The sequence below is a fragment of the Cnephaeus nilssonii genome (genome assembly GCF_951640355.1).
Source record: "Cnephaeus nilssonii genome assembly, chromosome: 24".
In the NCBI taxonomy this organism is placed as follows: Eukaryota; Metazoa; Chordata; class Mammalia; order Chiroptera; family Vespertilionidae; genus Cnephaeus; species Cnephaeus nilssonii.
Window position 1 is genome coordinate 12917001 of NC_137095.1, and position 15836 is coordinate 12932836.

Sequence of the window (15836 nt, forward strand, 5' to 3'; positions counted from 1 at the left end):
TCTCCCTCTCCCTTCCACTCTCTCTAAAAATCAATGGAAAAAATATCCTTGGGTGTGGATTAACCAAAAAAAAAAGGAAAGAAAGATAAAAGATTGGTAAGTATTTTGAAAGAAGACTTTGCCGTCATTTTGGAGGGAGTTTCTGGAGCCATCACGGGTGAGCGCGTACACTCAATCTTCTTTGCTTATCCAGAAATCCTTCCCATTAAGACCTTACAGGCATTGGAAATTCTATTAGCGGGAGATTGAGCCCTCCATTTCATAATTAGAAAAATCCCAGGGAGACGTCGCGCATTAACTCATAATTATAAATGGCTGTTAATGCTTTCCTCTCCCTCATTGACCCCCCGGTTCAGAATTAATTGCTCCCGTATCCCTGTTATTATCTCCTTGGCGTGTTTACGGCGTCTGGCTGGCCGGCCTCAGAACTGAGCTACGAAGGCGTAGGGTTTCTCTCTCTCTCTCTCTCTCTTTTATAAAAAATATATCTTTATTGATTTCAGAGAGGAAGGAAGAAGGAAAGAGAGATGGAAACATCAATGATGAGAGAGAATCATTGATTGGCCGCCTCCTGCACATCCCCCAATGGGGATCAAGCCCACAACCCAGGCATGTGCCCTTGGCCAGAATCGAACCTGGGACCCTTCAGTCTGCAGGCTGACGCTCTATCCACTGAGCCAAGCCAGCTAGGGTGGGATTCTCTTTTAAGGCACTTGTGCATCTGAGCATCCGAGAGTGCCCATCCCAGTGCTCGGTGCGAAGAGGTTGCTTCTTGGGTAACATGGGAAGATGCACCATGAGAACTCACAGGAGGACTCCCGGTGGTGACAGGGGTATTTCTCACCCGTGGGCGAGGTACTGGGACCAGATGTGTTCGGTGTTCCCAGCCTTCCCTCCAGGTCTGTTCCGGGAGCTGATTGATTGTTGGGTTGAGATGCCGGCATGGGGAGCAGATGGAACCCGCGAGGGATGATAAGATAACGATATCACTTTATGTTTGTAGAGTTCCTTCATTGTTGAAGGCGTTTCCTACCCATCTGCATGTTGTTTGTTTGTTTGTTTTTAAAAATATGTTGTGTTGATTTTAGAGAGAGAGAAAGGGCGCGGGAGAGAGAGAGAGAGAGAGAGAGAGAGAGAGAGAGAGAGAGAGAGAGAGGGAGAGAAACATCCATGATGAGAGAGAATCATGGATCGGCTGCCTCCTGCATGCCCCCCTACAGGGGAAGGAGCCTGCAACCGGGGCATGTGCCCTGACCGGGAATCGAACGGTGACCTCCTGGTCCATCGGTTAACACTCAACCTCTGAGCGAACTAGCCAGGCTTTTTTCATTTTATTTTTAATGATGATGAGTTACATCAAATGCGAGCACCTTTGAAAACCAAAGGAAGTGGTTCTCCTGTCCCTCCCTGACCCTCGTACGTTTGCAATTTTCAGTGGGGAAAACAATAGCAATGCGTATCTTTATTTTTCCCCCACAAGCGAAGCAGGGCTTCAAACTGTTTGAAGGATGACCCCCTTTTCAGAAGTTAGAGGCACCGCGTGTATTGCCAGCCAGTCAGAGCTGTCCATCTGCTGGGTCCTCCCACGGGGAGGGAGCCGCTGTCGCTTCAGCAGATGATAAGATGGGGCGCGGCTCGCCCTCAGATGCCTGAACAGATCCCGGGAAAGAGGTGCGGCGGTACCTTTGGCTGCGTGCATCTCCGCGTTATTAGCACAAAATTCCAAATGCGTTTGGAGACCGGACGCCCATAAACTCTCTTTACAGGGAGAGTATGCGAGGTGGGTGCAGCACCCAGTGTAATTATGGGTAGTTGCAGAGGTAGAGGCATTATGGGTAGTTGCAGAGGTAGAGGCATTATGGGTAGTTGCAGAGGTAGAGGCATTATGGGTAGTTGCAGAGGTAGAGGCATTATGGGTAGTTGCAGAGGTAGAGGCATTATGGGTAGTTGCAGAGGTAGAGGAATTATGGGTAGTTGCAGAGGTAGAGGAATTATGGGTAGTTGCATAGGTAGAGGAATTATGGGTAGTTGCAGAGGTAGAGGAATTATAGGTAGTTGCAGAGGTAGAGGAATGGCGGGCGCCATGTGCTCACACAGAGATGCTCCCGTAACCATGGCCGTGCGTGGAACCCCGAGTGTCCCAAATCCCCACAACCCCTGGGTACCACACGGCTGCCTCCACCCCTGCACTACAAACAAAATTTACCCCAAACTAGCAGCTCCCCTAGGTCTCACAATGGCCCAGTTTCTCTCCAAATCATTTTCTCCCATTCAGGGAATTTCTGGGTGCTATTGCAACACAGGGGAGCAGAAGGTAATGCACTTAGAAAATCTTAGATCCCATCCTCCCCTTTGCACTGGTTAACAGCCCAGAATCCAATCAGAAATTTATATTGGCTATTGCTTTTCAATCTTTGGGATGGATGGATGGATGGATGGATGGATGAATGGGTGGATGGATGATGGATGGCTGGATAGTTGGTTGGATAAATGGATGGATGGAAAGATGGATGGATGGATGGATGGATGGATGATGGATGGATGGATGGATGATGGATGGATGATGAATGGATAGATGGATGGATGGATGGATGGATGGATGGATGGATGGATGATGTATGGATGATGGATGGATGGATGATGGATGGATGGATGGATGGATGGAAGGATAGATGATGGATGGATGGATGATGGATGGATGGATGGATGGAAGGATAGATGATGGATGGATGGATGATGGATGGATGGATGATGGATGGATGATGGATGGATAGATGGATGGATGGATGGATGGATGGATGGATGATGGATGGATGATGGATGGATGAGGGATGGATGGATGATGGATGGATGATGGATGGATGAATGGATGGATGATGGATGGATGGATGGAAGGATAGATGGATGGATGATAGATAGATAATAAGAGGATAGGTAGATAATAGATACATAGGTAAGCCCATTTGAAATGATTTCATGAGAACTCTGATGAAGGGAATGTCTGGATGCTATCGCAACAAAGAAGAGCAGCATGAGGTGGCCCGGGGGTCAGGGAAGCTTCTCCGCAGAGCTCATCTCCTCCAGGTTGAACCGGTGGGAAGGGATGGAGCTGAGGGGAGACCTGATACCAGGACGGCAGACTCTGGAAGGACAAGAGCGGCCGGGGGTGCGGGAGGGGGCGGGCAGGACTAGGAGACGCCGATGGGACCCTGCTCCTTCCCATGGGGGGCACCTTCCTCACCCGACCTCCTGAGTAAATGACACCTTACTTAGCCGGACTGTCAGGAGCTGCCCCTGAGCATGGGCTGTCCTCGCTGGTGACCTTGGGCTGGCAGGCTGTCCTCACCTGCTGCTTAGCATCTCGGTCTCCTTCCCTCCGCACTGCCGTCATCGCTGTCACCAGCCGGGGAGGGCGGCTGCCTTTGTAAAATAACTCGCCGCCTTCCACCGTGCACATCTCCCTTCCCCAGCAGAGGGGGGCGTGCGATCTCGAGCTCATTTCTGGCACTCGTATTCCGTGACGGCGTCTTCGGAAGAGATGCTCTGGCTGTCCGGACAGATGTCGAGCTTGCTCTGTCATCTACGAGGATGGGAAACCACGTGATGGGAGAAAGAGGCCTCGTGGTTTTTTCAGAGGCAAACAGGCTCGGCTGGATATCAAGCTTAGTTCCTGGCGATAGGATCTCAGGCCCATTTTCACTCTTTCATTTTTAAGCTTCTGTGTCTTCATGGGGGTGCAGTCATATCCACCCGGCAGACAGCTGGAAACATCCTATCTTAAGCCGCCCAGCAGCACAGATTGAGCTCAACTTATTTGCAGAACTGGAAGCTCTCAGAGTCCAGAGAAATTCTCAAAATGCGTTCTCTGTGGGTGTACCGAGCGGGGGAACTACAGTTCCTAAACTTTGTTTTAAAAGTTGGATAACCCGCCCCCGCCGGTTTGGCTCAGTGGATAGAGCATTGCCCCCCCCCCCCCCCCCAGACTGCAGGGTCCTGGGTTCGATTCCGGTCAAGGGCATGTTTCGCAATTGCAAACTCCATCCCTGGCCGTGGTGGGGTCATCTGCAGGAGGCAACCAATTGGTGTGTCTCTCTCACATCAATGTTTCTCTCTCTCTCTCTCTTCCCCTCCCTTCCAGTCTCTCTGAAAATGAATGCAAAATTAGCCTCGGGTGAGGATTAACAAAACAACTTTGATAGCCCGGCCAGCCTGGCTCAGTGGTTGAGCCTATGATTCCCGGTCAGGGCACATGCCTGGGTTGCAGGCTCCATCCCCAGTAGGAGGTGTGCAGGAGGCAGCTGATCCATGATTCTCTCTCATCATCGATGTTTCTATCTCTCTCTCCCTCTCCCTTCCTCTCTCAAATCGATGAAAAAATGTATTTTTAAAAAAAACAACAACTTTGGCCCTAGCTAGTTTGGCTTAGTCGTGTGTAGAGTGTCAGCCTGTGGCCTGAAGGGTCCCGGGTTCAATTCCCCGTCAGGGCACCTGCCTGGGTTGCAGGCTCCATCCCCTGTAGGGGGCATGCAGGAGGCAGCCGATCCATGATTCTCTCTCAAAACTGATGTTTCCATCTCTCCCTCCCTCTCCCTTCCTCTCTGAAATAAATAAAATTATATTTTTAAAAACAATTTGATGACCCAAATACCCAATTAAATAGGATATCCCGGTCTTTGGTGGGCCGTGAGAATAATCAGGACACTTCCGGAATTCAAAGGCCATCTACAATGGATGGCCAACTGGGCAGACGTCAGAGGGAAAAGTTGGCTTCCTCGGTTTTAATTGCGGGTCTTGTTGACGGTCATTTTCTCCAGTGATTTTCTCCTAAATGCGTCTTTCTGTGTCTGTTGTTTGTCCCCACAGTCACAGATGCTCCCTGCGGGGGGAGGACTTGAACCGACAGTGGCTGGCACCCAGCGCCCAGCTCCAGCCAACCATCTACCACGCCAAGGGCCTGCTCTCCTACCTGCACAGCACCGGCCGCAGCCCTGTGGTGAGTCCTCCCGCCTCCACGGTCTACGCTGCTTCTCTCCGCCTTCCAGGGGAGGCAGGGGTGGGGAACGTCCGGCCCGCGGGCCGTAGAAGGCCCGAGAGATCATTGGGTCTGGGGGCGAGTTAACTGAATGTGGACCAACCACAGCGGGCCAATTTTTAAGTTGATACATGTGTATGGCCTGTGAATGATGTTACCAATATCCAAACGGCCCCAGCCGGCGTGGCTCCGTGGTTGCGTGTCAGCCTAGGACAGTGGTCCGGCAAACCTCGGCTCGCGAGCCACACGTGGCTCTTTGGCCCCTCGAGTGTGGCTCTTCCACAAAATACCACGGCCTGGGCGAGTCTATGTTGAAGAAGTGGCGTTCGAAGCAGCTTAAGTTTAAAAAATTGGGCTCTCCAAAGAAATCTCAATCGTTGTGCTGTTGCTATTTGGCTCTGTGGACTCATGAGTTTGCCCACCACGGGAACCAGGAGGTCGCTGGTTCCATTCCATGTCAGAGCACAGGCCCGGGTTGTGGGCTCGATCCCCAGTAGGGGGCATGCAGGAGGCAGCCGGTCAGTGATTCTCTTTCATCATTGATGTTTCTCTCTGCCTCTCTTCCGCTCTCTTCCTCTCTCTGAAATCAATAGAAACATATATATATATATTTATTTATTTATTTATTTTTTCATTTTCTCATTTTTTTATTAAGGTATTATATGAGTACATATCTTACCATTGCCACCCCCCCACCCCATTCCCATACATGCCCTCACCCCCCAGAGTTTTGCGTCCATTGTTTATGCTTATATGCATGCATACAAGTCCTTCGTTTGATTTCTTATCTCCCCCACCTCTCCCTAACTTTCCCCCTGTAATTTGAAAGTCTGTTTGATGCTTTACTGTCTCTGTATCTATCTTTTTGTTCATCAGTTTATAATGTTCTTTATTATCCATAAATGAGTGAGATCATGTGGTATTTTTCTTTCATTGACTGGCTTATTTCATTTAGCATAATGTAGAAACATATATTTAAATAAATAAATAAATAAATATTCAAATGGCCCTTGGCAGAAAAAAAGGTTCCCCACCCCCCGTGTTAAGGCAAGAAAACCAGACACAAGCATGGCAATAGGGGCCGAAGTCATGTCCTAGGGCTGCCATAACAGCGCACCACGTAGCACCGTGGTCGGCAAACTGCGGCTCGCGAGCCACAGGCGGCTCTTTGGCCCCTCGAGTGTGGCTCTTCCACAAAATACCACGGCCCGGGCGAGTCTATGTTGAAGAAGTGGCGTTAGAAGAAGCTTAAGTTTAAAAAATGGGGCTCTCCAAAGAAATTTCAATTGTTGTGCTGTTGCTATTTGGCTCTGTGGACTCATGAGTTTGCCGACCACTGACTTAGCACAACAGCAATGGACTCTCCGGCGTTCCCGGAGGCTAGAAGTCTGAAACCAGGGTGTCAGCGGACCACGACCTCTCGGAAGGATCCGGGAAAGAACGCTTTATTGCTGTTTCTTCCTGTGTCTGTGTACCAATGTTCCTTTCTTTTCTCACTTTTTAACTTATTTAAATGTATTGATTAATTGGAGACAGAGAGAGAGACATAGACATCAACGTGATGCCCCACTTCTTTCTGCATCCATTGGTTGAGTTTTGTGCTGCAAAGAGAGCCAGGCGTACCTTTCCCCCTTAGGAATCCTTGTTCTGCCCTGGCCGGGGCTCAGTGGTTAGAGCGTCAGCTGGTGAACCGGAGAGTGGTGGGTTCGATTCCCGGTCAAGGGCACGTACCTTGGTTGCAGGTTCCCTTAAGCCTTAACATGCGGGAGGCAGCCAATCGACGTGTCTCTCTCACGTCGATGTTTCTCTCTCTCTTCCTCCCTCCTTCCTCCCTTCTACTCTCTCTAGAAATCAACGGAAAAAATATCCTTGGGTGAGGATTAAAAAAAAAAAAAAGAGCCTGACCAGTGTGGGTCAGTGGTTGAACATCGACCTATGAACCAGGAGGTCACTGTCCGATTCAATTCCTGGTCAGGGCACACGCCCGGGTTTCAGGCTCGATCCCTAGTAGGGGGCGTGCAGGAGGCAGCCGGTCCATGGTTCTCTCTCATCATTGATGTTTTTTCTTTTTTTTCTTTTTTAAATATTTTATTGATTTTTACAGAGAGGAAGGGAGAGGGATAGAGAGTTAGAAACATCGATGAGAGAAACATCCATCAGCTGCCTCCTGCACACCCCCTACCGGGGATGTGCCCGCAACCAAGATACATGCCCCTGATTGGAATCGAACCTGGGACCCTTCAGTCCGCAGGCCGATGCTCTATCCACTGAGCCAAACCGGTTTCGGCAAATCAGTAAAAATATATTTAAATATATATATGTATTTTTAAAAGAATCCTTGTTCTATCCTAGTCAAAATGTGCAATATTTTCCTGTCGCCCTCACCCTCCCATCCGAGGAGACATGTGGTCTATGCATCTCCCCTCTGGAAGCAAGTTCATGGCCGAGGCCTGGGACAGGTGTGCTCCGGGGGCAGGCTGCCTCGGCCGCGGGGACGAGAGCGAGGTTTCCAGGGAGAGAGTCCCCCGGTGACATCAGTGAGACACACACACTCAGCTCGTCACCCACGGGCCCCTCTCTGCTCCGCAGCCTCTCCCGGAAGGTGGCAGGTGGAAGTCCCGTTTATACATACAAAGTACACGTTAATTAACTGTCACCGTGACGGCCGCCCGCGGGCCTCCTGCGGGGGACCATCTGAGAGGCGGGTGCGGCACAGCTGGTGCTCCGTGCTGCTCGCGTGGTTCTGCTGGGCTCAGCGTCCCCTCCTGGTCACCTGGGAGGCTGTACTTAACCCGCTTCCTGCTGACGGCCGGCCGCCCACCGCCCCTCACTCAGTGCCTGGAAGATTCCCACAGCCTCAAGGTTGACTCTTGGGCCCTCCCTGGGTGGCTCCGTGGATAGAGCATCGGCCTGCGGACTGAAGGGTCCCAGGTTCGGTTCAGGTCAAGGGCACGTGCCTGGGTTGCTGCTGGATCCCCGGTAGGGGGCGTGCAGGAGGCAGCCAATCGATGATTCTCTCTCCTCACTGATGATTCTATTTCCTCTCTCCCTTTCCCTTCCTCTCTAAAAATCAATAAAAATTCTATATACATAAAAGCCTAAGGGGCCATTGGACCGTTTGACCATAGCTATGACTCACACTGACCACCAGGGGGCAGACACTCAACGCACAGGCATGGAAACATGGAACAGACTGATGAATCTCAGAAGGAAGGGGGAGGGGGAGGGCAGGAAGAGATTAACCAAAGATCTTACATGCACACACTAGAGGCCCGGTGCACGGATTCGTGCACCGGTGGGGTCCCTCGGCCTGGCCAATGGGGACCAGGCCGAAACCCGCAATCCAACATCCCCCGAGGGGTCCTGGATTGCGAGAGGGCACAGGCCAGGCTGAGGGACCCCACGGGTGCACGAATCCGTGCATCAGGCCTCTAGTATATAATAAAAAAAATTCTCGAGTAAGGATTAACAAAACAAGCAAAAAAGCTGGCTCTAGGGCTGCCTGGCTGCAGATGAACGGTGCCTCTGACCCTGATGCAAACATTCCTGAAGCGTTGGGAAGCTACGTCTGGTAGCTTGGGCTTCCACCTGGTCTAGAGGTGCTCAGGCATTCCCCATTGGCGGGTACTATCACACAAACTCCCGGAACCAATGAGAATGTGAGACAGTGAAAGGAGGCAGGACACTGATACCGATGGGGGTTGCTAAGGACCAGACAAGTCATTCAGTTTATGAGCAATAAGGCAATCGTCACATGTTCTTTCACCCATCCATCTACCCACCCACCCACCCATCTATCCATCCACCCACCCACCCATTCACCCACCCACCCACCCATCTACCCACCCACCCACCACCCATCTATCCATCCACCCACCCACCTATCTACCCATCCACCCACCACCCATCTATCCATCCATCCACCCACCCATCTATCCATTCACCCACCCATCTAGCCATCCACCCACCCACCAACCCACCCACCCATCTAGCCATCCACCCACCCACCCATCCACCCATCCATCGAGAGGAAGGGAGAGGGAGAGAGAGATAGAAACACCAATGATGAGAGAGAATCATGGATCGGCTGCCTCCTGCATGCCCCCTTACTGGGGACAGAGCCCGCAACCCCAGGCATGTGCCCGGTCCTAGAATCGAACCCTGACCTCCTGGTTCATAGGTCCACGCTCAACCACGGAGCCACGCCAGCCGGGCCCTCAGCCTTGACTGCATGTAGGTGCACCCGCCGGCATCTCCAGGGCCTTGGGGAGCCTCGCTTGGTTTAATGGGCGGCCTGGCGGCGGCGGCTGCCTTGAGTTCCCAGCACATTCCCCAGAATTCCCCTCTCCCCGGCTCCAGCCCGGCCGCCCTCATTTTCCTGTGGCGCTGGCATAAATAATGCAGATGCCTTCCAGCCCAGCAGCAGGAACCAGACCCAGATGTCAGGGGTGGGGAACGCAGCCGCTTCGAGCTGGGGGGTTGAGCGGTGAACAGGGGTGGGGGGGGGGGGGCGCCCTGCAGATCAGCACAGCCAGGGGAGGTGTGTGTGGGAAGGAGGGGGGGGGAACCTCTTGAACAAGGGGTCCCCGTTAGCTCACAGGGGAAGGGGAATGAGACCCAGGAATGGGGGGTGGGGAAGAGATGGGCGGGCACGTGAGGAGCATAGCAATGGGGCTGCGGAAGGGATGGATGGAGCTCACGTTTACGTGAATGAAATTAACCTTGAATTTGGCTGCGACAAGAATTCACCGGGAAGGGTACAGGGAGATGCGTCAGAGCCTGATTTCAGGATGGCAAGGCAATCCACTCCGTGGTGCGCGTTTGCCAAGAAAGATAGGGACACGGGGCAAGCAGGGTGGTCTCGGGGGGACGGGGGCGGGGGGAGCGGGGCCAGACCTAACCACGCCAGCTGAAAGACTGAAAGATGAGACAGAGGGCCGAAAACCCGGACTACAGGCTTTATTAGAGGAGAAGGACCCCTGCCCGGCTGTCCTGCAAGGGGGGGGGGAGCAGCAACATGTGAGGGGTGAACACGCCTTTTGAGGGGAGGAATGGGAAGGGATGGGGCTTAGTGTACTCGGCACGCGCCGATTGGTGGCTTCATATATGGCACATGATTAGGCACTTAGGTACTTAGGAATCAAGGGCTTAGGGCAGTGGTCAGCAAACTCATTAGTCCGCAGAGCCAAATATCAACAGGACAACGATTGAAATTTCTTTGGAGAGACACATTTTTTAAACTTAAACGTCTTCTAACGCCACTTCTTCAACATAGAGTCGCCCAGGCCGTGGCATTTTGTGGAAGAGCCACACTCAAGGGGCCGAAGAGCCGCCTGTGGCTCTCAAGCCGCAGTTTGCTGATCCCTGGCTTAGGGTATTTGGCAGGTGCTGATTGGTGGTTCAATGTACAGTCCATATAAGGTGCCTGGTTAGGTGCTCAGGTATGTCCAGGCCGCAGGTGCAGGTTACATCATACTCTGTCCATCAGTTGGGGGAAGGGAGGATCTATCAAAGACAATAGAAATTAAATGGAGGTTTTAAGTCCCCCACCCCCTCCCCCCACTTCCTGTGCTCCTGGCCTTGGGGGAAACGCGCAGTCATAGTGTCTATTCGCTTAATCCCGAAATCCCGGTGTGACCCTTCACCGGGGGCCCGGGCATCTACGTAGTCTCCAGTGCTTGTAGAGTTGACTTCCTTTCTCCCTCAGCAAACGTTCTTTCTTTCTTTCTTTCTTTCTTTCTTTCTTTCTTTCTTTCTTTCTTTCTTTCTTTCTTTCTTTCTTTCTTCCTTCCTTCCTTCCTTCCTTCCTTCCTTCCTTCCTTCCTTCCTTCCTTTCTTTCTTTCTTTCTTTCTTTCTTTCTTTTTAAAATATGTTTTTATTGATTTTCAGAGGGAGAAGAAGGGAGAGAGAGAGAGAGGTGGAAACATCGATGAGAAAGAAACATCCTCGATCGGCTGCCTCCTGCAGGCCCCACACTGGGGATGGAGCCTGCAACCCGGGCATGTGCCCTGGACGGGAATCAAACCTGAGACCCTTCAGTCCGTGGGCGGACGCTCTACCCACTGAGCAACACCGGCCAGGGCCGTGTTCCTTCCACTTTACTGTCCCGTTCTGCAGGGCTGCAGGTCCTCAGAGCCAGAGCGGTGTCTGCCTCGTTTTCCAGGGGCGTGGAGAGCTCTCACACGGCAGCACTGGTCTAGGTCTAGGAGAGCCCCCCCTCCCTCCCGGCACCCCACGCCTCTCAGCTGCCATGCATGTGGAGTGCACTGTGAATGGGGCTCTTCGACCTGGGCGGCCTGCTCCCCTTTAGTTCCCAGAGAACCCCATGCTGATCCCCACCGCCACGCTCCGCTCACCGCAAAACCATGATTCCTTGACTGGGGGGACCTATCCCAGCCAAACGACAAACGCTTGAAAACATGGATGCCGGATGCCAGCCAACGGGGGTTCAGAGGTTCACGAACATCCTTAATAGCAGCGCAAACCCGGGCAAGTGGTGGGTTTGGTCTGAAATTCGGTTTTTCTCAGCTGCTACCTGGGGATACGTGCAGCACCCACTTCTATATAGATGATCTGGATTGAGTTTTTAGCATAGTAAAGACAGTATCCCAAATCTTCAATCAAGTACCAGTAACTATTGTTGCCATTAGTATCAAGGGCAGAAATATGTTATATTCCAATTTTAATTTTTTTCTGCCACACAACAGGGATACAATAAATATTTGTTGAACTGCCCAGCCAGCATGGCTCAGTGATTGAGCATCGACCTATGAACCAGGAGGTCACGGTTCGATTCTCGGTCAGGGCACATGCCCAGGTGGCGGGCTGGATCCCCAGTGTGGGGCGTGCAGGAGGCAGCCGACCCATGATTCTCTCCATCATTGATATTTCTCTTTCTCTCTCTCTCCCTCCCCCTTCCTCTCCGAAGTCCATAAAAAGTATATTTAAAAAATATATTTGTTGGACCAACTGATGAATGAGCCACCGAAGATCATTGGGTCACCTGTGGCCGTGGTCAGCAAACTGTGGCTCGCGAGCCACATGCGGCTCTTTGGCCCCTTGAGTGTGGCTCTTCCACAAAATACCACGGCCTGGGCGAGTCTATGTTGAAGAAGTGGCGTTCGAAGGAGTTTAAGTTTAAAAAAAAATCTGGCTCTCCAAAGAAATTTCCGTCGTTGTGCTGTTGATATTGGGCTCCGTGGACTCATGAGTTTGCCGACCACTGCCCTGTGGGTATTGGACTGCCCACGTCCGGTGTCCCCGGCACAGAGTTTTACAGGAAGGAAATGTGTGCTCCACCTTCCAGTGGGAAAGAAAAAGAAGCTTTCTCCCCGGAAATAACTTGGTAACGTGTCTTGTAATTGCCCCCGACCACGTTAGAGGAACACATGTTTGCTATAATTAACAAGCTCTTGTTCTAGGGGAGATTGTCATTTGATCCGCACGCAGAACCGCGTGCCCCTCTCCGGAGGCGGCTAGAACTACCAGGGCAGAGCAAACGGTCTCTCCCGCGGGCAAATAGGCCTGTCATTTGTCATTTATCGCGGCTCTCAGCATCTGTGAGGACGGGGAAACACACACACAAAAACCTCTTTTTTTTCCCCGTTTGAGTTCAGCCTTCAAGGAGCACCTGTCAGCAGACGGGCCTAGCTTCCAGCTTCCTGGAGAAATCGGTTGCTAAGAAACAGCCTTGATTTGCTTGCCCACTTTTGCCATGAATGGTAGGTGTTCAATTCGTGGAGAGGAACTTAGGGGTAAGAGAGGAAGGCTGGTGGGGAATTATTCCTCGAACAACTATTTTTATGTGTGTTTTTGTTTGTTTGTTTGTTTTTGGTTTTTATTTTGGAGAGAGGGACAGAAACATCAAGGACGAGAGAGAATCATGGACCGGCTGCCTCCTGCACGCCCCCTACTGGGGATGGAGCCTGCAACCGGGCATGTGCCCTGACCGGGAATCGAACTGTGACCTCCTGGTTCATAGGTCTACATTCAATCACTGAGCCATGACAGCCGGGCTCTCATAATTTTTTAAAAATATATATTTTATTGATTTTTTACAGAGAGGAAGGGAGAGGGATAGAGAGTTAGAAACATCGATGAGAGAGAAACATCGATCAGCTACCTCCAGCACACCCGCCACTGGGGATGTGCCCGCAACCAAGGTACATGCCCTTGACCGGAATCGAACCTGGGACGCTTCAGTCCGCAGGCCGACGCTCTAGCCACTGAGCCACACCATTCAGGGCTCATAATTTTTTTTTAAAAAAGCTTTTGTTCCTACTCCCTCTTCTAGGTTTAACCCCGCCTCCTCTCCTGCCACAAGTGTCTTCCGTCACATCCTCTTCAGTGCTAAACCCCCTCCAATCTAACGTTCCCCCCACGAACTTGACCAATACAACGCTGACGGACGGGCGTCACCAGTGATTTTAACATGGCCGGGTTTGCTGCCACCTCCACAGGTTCTGCCGGAGGAAGCTGACGCGGTAAACTTTTAAGAAACCGGTAGACGTGCCCGGGATTTACGCTTCCCTTTGCTTGGCCGTTGTAGGTCTTCTGTGATTTTCATGGCCATTCCCAGAAGAAGAACGTGTTTGTCTACGGCTGCAGCATCAAGGAGACCTTGTGGCAAGCCGAGTCCGCCCTGGGCGCGCCCGCTGTCTCGGAAGATGTCAGCTACAGGGTAGGTTTGAAGTGGCCTGTGGTTCTTTTTTTTAAAAAAATTTATTTTTTACTAGAAGCCTGGTGCACGAATTCGTGCAGGGGGGCGGGGGATCCCTCAGCTCGACCTGCACCCTCTCCAATTTGGGAGCCCTCAGGGGATGTCCTACTGATGGCTTAGGCCTGCTCCCCGTGGTTCTCTGCTCTCTGCAGACCTGCCTGCTTGATGCCACAGCAGGCCCTGGTGTCTGCTCTCTGTGGGGGCCTGCTTGGCCCTCACTGACACAGCCAAGGGCAAGCAGTTCCCTGCAGTCTGCTGTCTGCTCGCTCGCTGCAGGGGATGTTCCCACCCTGCCCCCAGCCGCTTGCACTCGCACTGGCTCGGCGCACCTGGGTCCCGGGGATGTTCCTGCCCCGCCCAGCTGCTCCGTGCCTGTGCACGTAGGCCCGGAGTGACCAGGGGTTGTTCTGGGACCCTGACCGTTCCAGGCCTACAGGCTCAGAGCGGCCTGTGTCCCAAGGACGCCCAATCCCGGGACCCAGGCCGCTTGGTGCCGGCACGTGTGCAAGTGGCTGCCCCGCCCCCAGTCACTCCGTGCCTGCATATGCGAATTAACCTGTCATCTTAGTCGGGTTAATTTGCATACTCCCGATTGGCAGGTGGGCGTTGTGAAGTGACGGTCCATTTGCATCTTTCTCTTTTATTAGTGTAGATTGACTTCAGAGAGGAAGGGAGAAGTAGAGAGAGAGAGAGATAGAAACATCAGGGATGAGAGAGAATCATGGATCAGTTGCCTCTTGCATGCCCCACACTGGGGATCGAGCCTGCAACCCCGGCATGTGCCTTTGACCGGACTCGAACCCGGGACCCTTCTGTCTGACGGCCGATGCTCTATCCACTGAGCCAAACTGGCTAGAGCTGAAGTGGCCTATCTTGATAGAAAGAGAGAGAGAAAAAAAAAGCCCAAAAGAAATCGATACAACAGAAAATGTACAAACAGTAGAGAATCCACACGCACCCACATTTGGCTTCTTGAAATAGTTAGCAAACATGACCATCCTTTGGTTAGACGAAGAAAAGACAGAAGACGCTCCAAGCCTCCGATGTCTCATCTTTAAAATGACTTTAAAAATGGTGTCCAGCCCTGGCTGGTGTGGCTCAGTGGATAGAGCGTCGGCCTGCAGACTGAAGGGTCCCGGGTTCGATTCTGGTCAAGGGCACATGCCCAGCTTGTAGGCTCCATCCCCATCAGAGGGCGTGCAGGAGGCAACTCATCCATGATTCTCTCTCATCATGGATGTTTCTCTTTCTCTCCCTCTCCCTTCCTCTCTGACATCAGTTAGAAAAAAAATGGTGTCCATTTCTTGGGTGGATACGAGGTTTGCAGCAGCATTTATTACGTATATTATGCCTCCACCCAATCACCTGCAGCTCATTGCAATTGATTTTTATTACTTTTATTTTTTTTTACTGTAGACGCTCCCCAGGATCCTGGATCAGCTCGCGCCCGCCTTCACCATGAGCAGCTGCAGCTTCCTGGTAGAGAAGTCTCGCGCGTCCACCGCCCGGGTCGTGGTGTGGAGAGAGATGGGGGTGGCCAGGAGCTACACCATGGAGAGTAGCTACTGCGGCTGCAACCAGGGCCCCTACCAGGTAGGTGGGGCCGCGGGGTGCCCACGCGTTCTGGCCCGCAGAGGTGCACTCTAATGGAGGGGGGCTCTCTGGCCCCGCTCCCTGATTTTGCAAAACTAGCTCAAAGACTGCTCTCATGGGCAGCATAGCAGCACCGATCCTGGAAGCTCTTTGTGCCAATCTCGCTTGTCCGTCCTCTGCCCTGGCCAGCAAGCGGCAGGGGGTGTCTCCCGGGACACGCACCCCAGCTCTGACGGAGCCGCCGCCCCGTCCCGCGACGGGCCTGGGAGCATTTTACAACGAGTAGAGCAGACTGACGCGTCCCCTGTGCATCCCCAAGGCGAGGGCGGCGGTCCACGGCGTAGACGTTGCCGATGAAAATATGTGCCGTGTTTCTCTATCTCCCGTGCTCGTCTCCGTTCCGTCAGCGGCTCCGTCTGTTATCTTGCTGTCACCGGGGCACCCGGGGGTGTGGGCGCGGGCGTGCGGCTCCCCGAGCCGAGTGGCCGTGG

General features: G+C 52.5%; 1 protein-coding gene across 1 annotated transcript in view; it reads left to right on the forward strand.

Moving 5' to 3' along the window:
* AGBL1 (AGBL carboxypeptidase 1) overlaps nt 1–15836 on the forward strand; it is a gene marked incomplete at its 3' end in the record, with an annotated part of 254689 nt that overhangs the window by 147553 nt on the left and 91300 nt on the right. The window contains exons 19-21 of the mRNA XM_079764228.1: nt 4864–4993; nt 13582–13713; nt 15169–15345. Of these exons, the coding sequence (XP_079620354.1) occupies nt 4864–4993; nt 13582–13713; nt 15169–15345 (439 nt within the window). The remainder of the gene's footprint in view (nt 1–4863; nt 4994–13581; nt 13714–15168; nt 15346–15836) is intronic.